A 12,717-nucleotide genomic window follows, 5' to 3' on the forward strand; every position below is an offset into this window, starting at 1 on the left:
TACCAAGCACTCCCTGTTTAGGGAACGCAATCTACTATTTGGGAGTTCTTGATAATGTTCTTCTATTGAAAATAAGTTTAATTATGCTTCTTTTGTAACCTACAGAGGCAAATATTACTACTCGTCTGCCTTTATCGGCGGGTTTGATAGTTAGACTGAATCCCTCTTGAGAGAATCAATTGTTTCCCTATGTGTTCTTGTTATGTTATTAGAATTGGTGGCGGGCCTAGGGGAACGTTCTGCCAAAAAATCACTTAAAGCTAATTTTTCTATAAAACGATTTAAAATCCTCCTCTAACTCAAATTTATTAACTGCTATAGTAGGAGTAAATCTAAAACCATGTTCTAATTCCTCCCTCTCATAAAATTACTTCATGTTCTACTCGACAAATTTATGATTGGTGCTTTATTTACTGCCAGTATCTTGTTTTTTTTGTTTTTATATATTATTGTGGGAGATGGTTCCTCATAAAATGACGTCTGCCACTGTTTGGGATTGTCTTTGACCTCTTTTGGGTTTTTGATCTAAATAAAACCCCATAATCATTATTCATTCCTATGTTTGGTTGTCATCTCTATTTGAACGCTCTTTCTCACTACTAGAGCCTGAGTTGTCAGAAAAGGTAACATACTTTTTGACTCTCTGTGTGTAGATTGGTCTGTTATTCATTGATCTGTCCCATCCTTGCTCTTTTCTCTCTTGGTAATAATCCTCTTTAAGGAAGGGACATGTCAGTTCATAACTAAACTTAATAATATCTTTTTTTAAATTGTATAGTTTTTTTATATTATTTATGCGATAGGCCTGATATTCCTCAACATCCAGGTTTGTTTCTTCCAGCTTTTTCTTTCCATTTTCCAGTGCTGTGATTTCTTTAAGATCGGCTCCTAGTTTATTTATAGTTTCTTTTTCTATGACAGTAATCTCTTGTGCTGTTTCTATCATTAAAAACATCCAGTCCCTGCTGCTTCTATTTGTGTCCGAGTTTAATGGGATTTCCTATTTTCTGTAAATAATACGGATTCATTTTTAACCTGTGAACTGATTGGAATAATTCTTGATTTCACATATTCTATTAAAAATCGGCGTGTAACTCTGTTCTTATTACATTTTCTTTTAAATTTGCCAATTTTCCACCACTGCTTGAAATCACGGTACGTTTATAGCCATTTTTAATACCAGTATTACTGATTTTGTTATATTGATCCTCTTTAAACTTTAAGAGTCCATCACTATTTGCCCACATTAAATCTTCAACAGACTCGTTTAGGAAACATTACTGCCTTGATGTTGAAAACACATTTGAGATGGCAGTCGGTTGAATGGTATTGTGCAGTCTTTTAATTTGAGATGAGCCCAATTACTGCTTCTTTGTCATGTGTATTTTGCAACTACTGTAGAGGTAATCATTATTCAAACCTTCGAATCTTAGAAAGATCCAGTGTTGGGGAAGAAAATGTTACCTGTAGCTGCAGTCTCCTATATTTGTTATTGTTCATTATTTCACATGTGACCCTTCCACGTTCCCAGTAATGAAGCTTTTAAGCGTGTATGTTTTGACTACCTGCGAAATTCTGAACCCCTTTAACTGATTGGCCAGAGATCGAGTTACAGAATTAGGTGAGTAGACTGCATAAAGTCTGTGACTTTTCAATATTATTTCAGTGGATGTATACTTCTGAATTTATATGGACTTCCAAGGGATCCCAGCCTAATGAATATTTAAGCATGTGAATCTATGAAAGATTTCATATTTGGGGATCTGCATCCAAAGGCACTTACTTTTTTCACCAATATATTTCCTACCTCTACAATTCATGCCTCTACAATACTTTACTGTCAATAATGTTCCTTCAGCAATCTTGCAGCACAATCTTTCTTTTGTCAGTATTCAGTAACGAGGCTGTGGGGTTTTAGGTTTTAACCTATAATAACTGATAAAACCCCACTGAAAGAAAAATAGCCCTCACCGGTGAAACATATAAACACTGAAAAAACACCTGCACAACCACAAACTAAATGGCATTTAAATAAAGGAAAAAGAGAGTGAATGAGTCATTTTTTTAGGTCTCGCTGGTACTGCATCCGAAGGATGCGTCCAGCTGGAGACTTATAGCTGCCCGTCTCGGGGGAATGAGGGACAAGAGGGTGCCACGCGCTGCTTTTGTGCTGGATTTGACTGCGTGCACGCGCACCCACACTCACGCATGCGCACATACACAGCCACACGCATACGCATACACAGGCACACACACATACACAGGCACACACACACCACCCCCCGTCGCCGCCGCACCTACACACACACTAGCGCACCTACACGCACACACAGAGACCCCCCCCCACACACACACACACACACACACACACACACACACACCAGCGCACACAGACACACGCGCGTACAACCCCTCCCCGGGCTCTTTCAGCGTGTTCCGTGTCTCCTCTGCAGCGCTGGTCGGGCACTCACTGGGCTGTTGCTGGGGATCGGGCTCCTCTCTGTCTAGTCTGGTCACGGCACCAGGGGGCAGGACTTCACTTCCGGGGCTCCCTTCAGCATCTGGGAGCCCCGCAACACTCTGGCTGTTTTGCTGTTGCCAGCCCCGGGACTCTCCTCAACTCATGGGAGCCCCAGGCTGCGGAGAGGCCATCAGTCGGCCGGCTTCACTTCTTCCTCGGCGGCAGGCGTGACTTCCTGCCGGATTGCAAGCCCCGCCCCCGTCTCGGCCAAAAGTGCCTCACTTCCGGTTTTCACGGAGCAGGGCTGCGGCGGTGATTTCTTTCGGGGGCAAGATCTGACGGAGTGCAGTCAGACACTGGAGAGGCCAGGAGTCAGCCAGGAGTCTGAGAAGGCGGCGGCCGGCCCATAAACAGAATAGCTCACCTCGAAACTGTAAGTGTCACATTGTAGACTGTGTCAGCCAAGTGTAAATCATCTGCACGTTTACATTTTTAGCGGCAGCGTGTTTTCAGCTGTCAGTTACTTACTGCTAGCTTAATTCTGCTCTGGCTCGAGGCTGCAGCCCGTGGGCTGTGACCTTTAGAGTGTACCGCAGTCTGAGGCTGTATTGCCCAAATTCAATGGTTTGCAGTGGTGGCGACTTGTGGGAATGCTGCGTCAGAGGTATGTGAGTGCACATTAAGATAACCATGCGTATGTATTGTGGTACAGGTGATGTCACAATTTCAGGTGCACGTACATAAGCTACAGAGTGGGTGCACTGCAAGTTTCATGCTATCCTCGCATGCAGCGATGCCAGGAGCATGAGTGCACATTTGTCAATAAACTCAGATGTGTTGAGGTCGATGCACAGATTGTTGTCTGTGACTGCATATACATTGAAGAATGTGAATTCAGTGCATTTCAGGTGAATGAGTGCAGGCCGTGAGCTTGTCGCCACGAACACTATGTACATAGTGTTGCCTGGCAATTGACTCCTCTGTGAGTACACCTTAGTTTCAGCATATACTACTTCACCCCCTCGGTCAAACAGCTGTGAAATGCCACTCCTTGTGTTTGGCCAGTTGGAGAGCTGTTCTCATGGCGACCATTGGGAGAGCAGACAAGCTTATATAGGCATCTCTGCTGAGGAAAGACCTCAAAAGATCTGACTGCCTCCGGTGCCCTGTTGTAATAAGAGGCCACTTGTTGGCCGCTCAAGTCTGATAATTCAGGACTTCTGACATAATGTTAATTTACATCATTAATAGTAATGTGCACAAGGGGACAATATCACCTTTTTGTGAACAGCGCTAGTGATTAAGGGGTATTTGAAATGCTAAACCCCTCATAGTTGCAGAGGAAATAAAAGCAAGCTTTAGCAACGGAAGTATTTTATGATCATTATCTTCAGCTCTGACAAATATTAAAAAATACATGCTCACAGCAGTGTAATTCAAATAGATTGCTCTGCCTGTATTAACCGCTGATAAGATTCCAAATTAGATATGTGTAATGACAGCAAACTTTTCAGTGTTTTAAAATAGTCCCTCATGAAGTTAAAAGGAGGAGGGAGGGGTGGAATTTCTGCTAATTGTTTTTCCTCATCTTCATTGCTTAATTTTGCTCGCGAGAAAGTGTCACTCATAGTTGTTGAAATGTCACTCATAATTACACTGAAATTATGGAAATGTCACACTTAGCAATCTGAAACCTTGGCAGCTATGCAAGAGGGGTAGGCACCCTTGAATTAAAATATAATTATATATGCGAGGTGGGCACTCGCAAGGGACCTAAAAACGGGTCCCTTAAATAATTAGATAAAGTGCACTCGAGGCACTCGGGGCAAATGCCGGGTGGGCACCGGCCTGGTAACAAAGCGCTCTCAAGCGTACAAGCATTTGCAATGCAATAGGTCTCGCATTTATGCGAGTTTTAGCCATTTGCATTGTAAATGATAATGCCTTTTATTTATGTTTTAAAAACAAAAATAAAAGGCGTTGTTATTTGCAATGTCAATAGCTCAAACTTGCGCAAATGCGAGACCTATTGCATTGCAAATGCTTGTTCTTCCTGAAGGGGTCAATACAATGTAACTTTGTTATACAAGCTAGCAGTAAGAAAGACTGGCTAACATTATTCTGCTTGAGTTTTGTTCTTTCGGAATGCCACTAAAATATTGTTTCTTCTTCCTTTTACTTTTTTCAGTTGTGTGGCCTTTGGTCTAAAGATGCAGGGTTTAGTTTCATGTTTTAGGTCTAGTTTAATTATTTTATAAACTGTAGAGAATCAGGAAATATCAATCTCATATTTGATATTTTAGCTGCATTGGATTTTTTCACTTATAGGTAAAATGACTGGTTTCATAAAAATCTTTCCTAATATGTGTCATCACATTTACCCACAGAGAATGGGTAAACACCCTTAATACATCCGACCATAGTTTCTAGTGGGTCAGTATTGATATTAGGTGAATTTCCAACACCTCAAGCTTTAAACATTCAATGCAAGGTATAGTGACAAGTATATATATCACCAAGCATCTGGGATAGTGGTCAAAACATGACACTAGACTTTTGGAAAACATTAAACGCAGTGTCACTTGTAATGCTCTGCAAAAAAGGTTCTTTTCAAGTTCAACATAGATTGGAGTGATATTGTTTGTATTTCTAGTGATTCAGCTACGTATTTAAAAAAGTTATGTGATTACTTGTCAAAATTGATACCCGAGTTGAAGTGATTCCCTGTAGGAGATCCTTGCCACTTGTTAGATGGTATGCTGAAAGCATCTTTACAATCTTCAGCGTTAATGAGGGATGCTATTGACTTTTTAGTCCATTCTGGCGCACTGTTTTCTTATGCACAGGAACTAAAACGCAAATATTTATCATTTTTTGCTTTATGTGGCATCAAAGAATCATCCCAACTGTGTCCATTAGCTGACGGTTCTCAGCCCAAGGGGCTATGAATGCTGGGAGGGCATTTTCACAGAATTTTACATGGGAAGGAAAGAGCGAGCGGTCATGACCCAAAGACTCATGGAAGAAGTATTGTATGGTGTACTACAATAAGATTCATTTGCAAAAATCTATTTGGACCTCATATACACTATAAGTACACTGTCTATATACCATGTTGTTTCAGTGCAGAAAGCAAGCAATAATAAAACAAAACATTCCATAAACACCGGAAAAACACTTTTACGGTTGTTTTTAGTGGCCCGAAAATGTGTAACCACTGATGACAACAGTTTTTAAGATATTGAAAACACTGAAAAAAACCACCAGAATTTACCAAAAAGTTTTTAAGATATTGAAAACACTGAAAAAAACCACCAGAATTTACCAAAAATAGAAACTGAAAACAGGAAAGCCTATCAATAACTAACAATGAGCTTACTCAGGCTAGCGGCTACCCATTGAAAACGAATATTTGATCTAATTGACTTATGTAATTAGCTGCAACACAAAGTATATAGTTATTGTTGTGTACAATACATTTGGTTGACAGAAATGTATCATCATAGGTCAAATCAGCTGCATGAATTTTCAGTTTTGAATTTTCAATAGCTATGTTTATATTATAGATTTTCATACTGGGTCTTATTTACCTATTAGGTATGAGGAGGCTGAAAAGGACTGCACGCAAGCCATATCCTTGGATGGTTCCTATTCTAAAGCATTTGCCAGGAGGGGCACAGCCAGGACTGCCCTTGGAAAACTGAAGGAAGCACAAGAAGGTGGGAAATGTTTTGCCTTTGAATGAAAATGTTGGGTTCAGTTTTTAAATTTGAACTTTGCAGTAACGCAGGCCTTCGTGTACATTTAATATAAATGTACAGGCTCCAGTACGACAGACACATTCTTTTGGGAAAAGTGTTGATTACCCTGTTATTTTAGCACCACTTTCAACATGGTGGATACTGAATGCTTCTGTCATGCGGATCCCCACTGCTAGTTCTGTGAATCATGATAATTTTATTTTTCTAGGTTTCAGCCTGTGTAAATGATAGGGTACCATGTGTTCTTACCTTATGATATTGACTGTATGAATATGTATTATATGTATTTCATCTGTTCCTAAGTGAACTGCTCTGATACCCATTGGGTCTTGTCTGTGTTTTCCAAAATAGCTAATAAATGATGCTTTAATCTATTCCGTGTTTGGAGTATTCAAATTGACTACAATAAAATATACCTGGTATCAACAAGAGAGAAAGGGATAGTTTTTAAAGGAACACTCTTGGTCCCCCAATCAATATAATACAAAAAACTAAGGAGTGTGCCTTCTATCAAGAAGTGCGAGCATGAAGAATCTTGTTAGATTCTTTTAGAAAGCCCTCACTCACCAACCTAGTTGATGACGTGCTTCATCATCGGGCCTCACCGGAAAAAGGCCAAATGCCTCCCCGGTGTGCTGCGATGCTAGAATTACTGTGGAGCTGGTTTTTGTGGTGACAAGTGAAAGTGTAAATTAAGTGATTAAAAATATCTAGATTGTGGAGGGGCGTGGCCTAACTAGCAACAATAGCGGTCGTGTAGAGCGCGAGCTCCGACCAGCCACCGCTTATCCTGAAGAATTATCCTTGCCCTGAGCATCTCTAATGACGTTGCTTTCTCCCGCGGGGTCGCCTGCTCCGGGGGAACTGACCGGTATCTGCGGCGGGATTCTGCGGGCTCCGAGTGATGAGCTGAGCCCAGGAAGAGTGGAGAGGACTGCGGGACTGCCGGACCTAGAAGCCGGGGCCTCGAGTTTCGCAAGGCCCGGGAGGAGTGACCAGCGGCGGGCGCGGGACAGTGTGGCTGGCATGGGCGGGACGTGGCTTGCTCCTCTGCACACGGAGCTGAGCGCGCCCAAGATCCTGGCTGGAGCGGGGGCAGCAACACACCGGGGCTGTGGATGGTGCGAGACGGCGCCCGAGAAGGACGGAGGAGAACCCCATTCTGAGACGGCCTAGTGAAGCGGCCGCCATTTTGAGGCGCAGTGTCGGTCCCCGAGTGGCCCGTAGAGACTACTGGGCCCGCAACGCCTTTGCTGGCTGGGGCCCCTGGTGTAGGACATTGGCTGAGTGGCCCCCCGTGGATTGGCTGTGCTGGTGGTGGCTGCCGGTGGGATCAGCGGCGATCTGCTGACTGCGGTGTGCGGTGGGGCCAGAGGGGCGCTGCGGGGTGTGCTGGCCAGTGTTCCCCCCTCCCCTCCGCTGATCTCCTTTTGGACAACTGTGCTGTCCCCTGGTGGTGGGGCTCGGGGGCCAGGTCGGGCCCCGGAGAGGGATCACGGAGCTCCACGGCTGGTGGGGTGTCGCTTGAGTCTGGGCCCACTGGGTTCGCAGCTGGGGCCGGCGAGCCTTCATCTCCTGACCGGGGGGTCCCGGTGGCGTGGTCTAGGGCCCTTGTTGCTGGTCTAGTGCTGCAGCAGCTGAGAATCTGCTACCAATCGGCGACTCTGCCCCTGGAACTGTGAATCTGAGAACTTGCGCCCGTGCACTCTGCGGGTGATGGAGGTGGGCCTGCTGACTTACCTGTTGCCCTGCCTGACCTTGGACTTACATGTTGAGACAGTTATTGGGGCGGAGGAGCCTATCGCTGGTGTCGCCTACCGCAGCCTCGTTGACACGTGACCGCAATGGAGGCGGCCACTCCAAGCAAGGGACCCTTGACAAATTCACAGAGGCGAGTCAGGCGCCTGGCGCCACAGGTTCGCAAAATTCGACACCGGACAAAGCGGCATTGTTAGCTGCGATAACGCAGTCCAGGGATATGCTGGACGCCAAGATCGGGGCGGTGGGAGCGGACGTCACGCTGATCCGCCAGGACCTGCGGAACGCGGTGGAGAGAATCCCTGGGGCGGACGCGCATTTCCGAGGTGTAAGATGACGTGACCTTGCTTAAAAAGAAGGTTGCTGCCATGGAAAAAATACTGAAGGGCTTGGCCATGCGGGTCGAGGATGCAGAAGGACGGGCTCGGCGGAACAACTTACGCTTTGTGGAGTTTCCGGAGGGCTGTGAGGGGGACAAAGTGGAGCGCTTTCTGGCCCAGTGGCTGGAGGGCTGGCTTCCCCTGGACACACTTTCCCGCTGCTTCGTGGTGGAGCGGGCCCACAGGGCCCTGATGCAGAAGCCCCCCACCCGTTGGAGCGCACCCGATCATCGCCAAGTTCTTGAATTACTCTGATCGGGACATCATCCTGCGACAGGCGAGGGTGAAGGCCCAACTAACGTATGGCAATGCTACTACCCTCATCTTCCCGGACTACACGAGGTTGGTACAGCAGCAGAGACAACCCTTCCTTGCAGCCAAAGCCCGCCTTTGTGGTCTCAAGCTTCAATATGCCTTGCTCTACCCAGCGTGGCTGCCAGTTATTTATAAGTCCCGCACGCTGTTCTTCGATTCCCCGGGGGAGGTGTTCCAATGGACGGATGAGACAGTGAAAATTCGAGTCAACGTGTTCCAGGGTGGAGAATCGGATTCCTCCTCGAGCGGAGTGGTCCGTGAGGGTCTCAGGAGCCAGCGGCGATGCCGTAGGAGTTTGGGCTCTGGATTTACATCCCGCTCTGGCTCAGCACCTCCGCAGACAGACCCGGCACAGGAGCAGCAACACGTAGTGAAATGATGACTGGAACTTCCACACTAAACTGCATGTTTGGCAATCTTTGATGCTCAGGTGCGCTGTATTTGGGCTGGGTACCTGCCCGTTGGTGCGGGTGGGGGATAGAGGTAGCTCCCCTGTTATGGGTGGTTACCGGGGAATCCATTGGAGGGGGTGGTTCCTGGTCCCCCGTTGGGGACTAGGCCACGATCCGACCGCAACAGGTGCTTCCACGTTTGGGAGGTGCGGGGGTTTGGTGGTTTGGTTTGGGGTTGGGGTTGGGGTTTTGGTTGTGCTTGTCTTGCTGCTGTATGTTCGCTATGTTTACTGCATGCTGGGCCATCGGGTCACCTGCTGCTTACACAGTGCTATCTTTGCATGTCAGCTGCTGAAAAGGGAGGGCGGGTAGCCCCTGGCTCCCTGCGCATGCTGAGTTTTAATGTGCGGGGAGTGTTGGATTGGGTGAAACGAGGGGCGGTTCTTCAGTTTGCCAAGATGCCGGGGCAGATGTTCTGTTACTCCAAGAGACCCACTTACTTGGTACAAAGGCGATATGCCTACAGCGCTTTGGGTTTACACATGTCGACCACTCTGGGTTTACGAGGGGCTCCAGGGGGGTCGTGATCCTTATTCACTGTAGGGTCTCCTATATACATGATAAACTTTGGTCTGACCCCCATGGCAGGTACGTTTTTGTCCAGGGCAGGGTGGGAGGGGACAGGGTGACCCTTGGCAGTGTGTATGCCCCGTCACCATTGCAGTGGCCCTTAGTGGAGAAGATTATGACCCTTTGGAGCGACATGCCGGATACCCTCACTATTGTTGGGGGGGGGGATTGGCATGATGTAATGGACTTAAGTCGGGATAGGTGGCGGAGGGGGGCGACTGCTGGGGGAGGAGGGGTGGGGAGACCCACTACCAAACTGCACACTCTCGCCACGGGACTTGACTGGACGGACGTCTGGAGGTATAGGCATGGCTCACGTAGAGAATATACTTCTCTCCTCGGTGCACGACTCGTTCTCCAGACTGGACTACATATTTGTACCTAGGGGACTGGCCCAGAGGATAGTATCGACAGATATTTTTCCAAGAGCCTTATCCGATCACTCACTGGTGGCCCTCGCATTTAGCATAGACAGCCGTTCCGGTGGCGCATGTCGGGGTCGCACCTGTTACAGGATGACTACAGGGAGCACATGACCAGGGAAATTGATTTTATCTGACCTCAAACGTAGGCTCCGTGGACTGCCTGACTACCCCCTGGGAAGCCTTAAAACCCACATTGCGGGGGGTCGATTTCTCCTGGTGCGCGGTGGCTCGTGGGGAGAGGCGGAAGGACTTGGTGCGGCGTGAGGCGGACCTGGAGGCGTTGGAGCGCAGCAGTCGGGAAGAGGGCGGTAGATCTGTTAGGCGACAGTGGGTCTTGGCCCAACAGCAGTATACCGCGGTTCTGATGGAGGAGGCGCGACAGGCCTGGCTGGCTACTCGTAGTCTGGTGTACCAATGGAGGGACAAATCTAGCAAGATGTTTCACCGCCTGTGTCAGGGTACTCTGCACGCCCAGCCACTATTCCCAGTTATTAGACCCGGCAGGGATGCCTGTTCTAGAGCCCCCGGCAATCGCGTAGAGCTTTGCTGCATAATATGAGGGGCTGTATGCACCTCAGGAATGCTTAACGGCCGATTTCGTCCAGCGATTCATAGACTATCTCCCCCCGCTGTCGGTCTCAGACGAGGTGTCAAAACTATTAGATCGGCCCCTCACTGACGAAGAAGTAGGCACTTCCCTGGGTGAGCTGAATACCGGCAAGGCACCGGGCCCCAACGGTTTCCCTTGTGAATTTTTCCGGCGATTTCACGTACATCTGGGTCCCTGCCTGCGTCCGGTGGTCGAGGAGGCGCGTGAAGGTGGCGTGCTCCCCCCGGATTAGAGACACGCCGAGGTGGTGGTCTTTCTGAAGCTGGGTAGACTCCCGGAGTGCCATGCGTCCTACCGTCCGATCTCGCTGCTCAATACGGAGGCCAAGGTCCTGGCTAAAGCTCTGGCCAATAGGCTTAAGCCCCACATTGCAGATCTGGTTAATTCAGACCAGGCGGGCTTCATGCCCCGGAGGGCGACTCGCCACAATATTAGACGTGCCCAAGTAGCAATATCAGCCTGGAGGAGTTTGGGTGATCAGGCAGCGTTATTTTTGGCGGACATGGACCGTGCTTTTGATTCCCTGTGCTGAACTTTATTTGTTTGCCCTGCTGCGACGCCTTAACTTGGGCCTGCGCTTCTTGGCCTATATACAGCTGCTGTTCACTGACCTCACGGCCTCCGTGCGAGTTGGGGGTGCGGTTTCTAAGTCCTTCTCAGTTCGGCGGGGGACGCGGCAGGGTTGTCCCCGCTCCCCGTACCTGTTCCCGCTCGCGATGGAGCCCCTAGCGGCGTGGGTGTGCATAGATGCCCAGCTCAAAGGCTTTCGGTGTCTTACTGACAAGATAGCGCGATACGCGGACAACGTGTTGTTTTTCCTCACCGATTTGGATCGATCAGGTCCGCGGCTGCTGCGCATTTTGCAGATATTTGGCGAGTCCTCTGGCCTCTATATGAACCCCCCGGGTAAATCAACGCTGTGGATACTCAGGACAGCGGCGGGTTGGAGCTTGGGCGTCAGGCCTGCAGTTGGCGTGAGGAGGGATGAGGTACCTGGGGGTATATTTGTCGGAGGAAGCGGTTGTCTCCCAGGATCACAACCTCACCCCGGAATGGGATCGCACACGCGAGGACATGAAGGCGTGGTCCCGTATGCCCTTGACCATTTATGGGAGGTCAGCTATTCTTAACATGGTTGCGCTCCCGCGTCTCGTGTATCACTTACAGAATCACCCACATTCGATTCCGCCCGCTGGTTCCAGCAAGTTAACTCAGCACTTGGTGGGTTTTTATGAGACGGGGGATGGTACGGGTGGCGTTACGGACATGTTTCTTATCTTCTTATACGGGGGGATTGCTACATAAGATGTACTTTCTTACTATCAAGCGGCCCACCTATTGGTTTTAAACAAATGGTGGTATGGGGAAAGGAGCGATCCAGCCTACACGGTGGAGCTGCACTTTATGGGCTCGGCGTCCATCCATACACTGTTATACTCTACGCCGCTTCGGCGGAGTCTTCCGTCGGCCACGCAAGTGGTTTTCTCTGTTTGGAGGAAAGTGCTGCGCAGAATGGGATGGTGGAATGTGCTTACTCAAGAAACCCCTCTTTGGCATAATGGCCGCTTGCCCTAATTAGATGCTTTGCTGCGCTTCAGGGGGTGGGATGCGATAGGGATCTCCTCACTAGGAGACGTGATGTCGGGCTGCTACCTACAGGACGACTTCGGGATGCCCGGTCCCTGTTTTTTCAGTACCTCCAGTTTCGACATGCACTGACGCCATATCTGACCGACCTTGAGCAACTTCCAGAATTCAGTCCGCTGGAAGCTAAATTGTTCATGGGGGAGTTGCCAGACAAAAATTGTTCCCGTATATATCAGACGCTGGTTGGTCATTGTTCTTCAGACTTGCAGAGACTTTGTGCTGCTTGGGTGGGGGACGTGGGGTATTTAGAAGAAGAAGACTGGGTGGAGGCCTTAGCTTAGTGAGTCCTAGAGAGGCAGCAATTTCCACTCGCCTGCGACACTAATGCAATTTAAATA

The 12,717-nt window shown here is 48.2% G+C and overlaps 1 protein-coding gene across 11 annotated transcripts in view; it reads left to right on the plus strand.

Annotated features, from left to right (window-relative positions):
• Window positions 1–12,717, plus strand: part of RPAP3 (RNA polymerase II associated protein 3) — a 385,109-nt gene that overhangs the window by 250,100 nt on the left and 122,292 nt on the right. For all 11 annotated transcript variants that reach the window (XM_086919117.1, XM_086919121.1, XM_086919116.1 and 8 more), the window contains one exon: window positions 6,059–6,180. In XM_086919117.1, coding sequence (XP_086775243.1) covers window positions 6,059–6,180 — 122 coding nt within the window. The remainder of the gene's footprint in view (window positions 1–6,058; window positions 6,181–12,717) is intronic.

Source organism: Lissotriton vulgaris, chromosome 1_1 (genome assembly GCF_964263255.1).
Source record: "Lissotriton vulgaris chromosome 1_1, aLisVul1.2, whole genome shotgun sequence".
Classification (NCBI taxonomy): Eukaryota; Metazoa; Chordata; class Amphibia; order Caudata; family Salamandridae; genus Lissotriton; species Lissotriton vulgaris.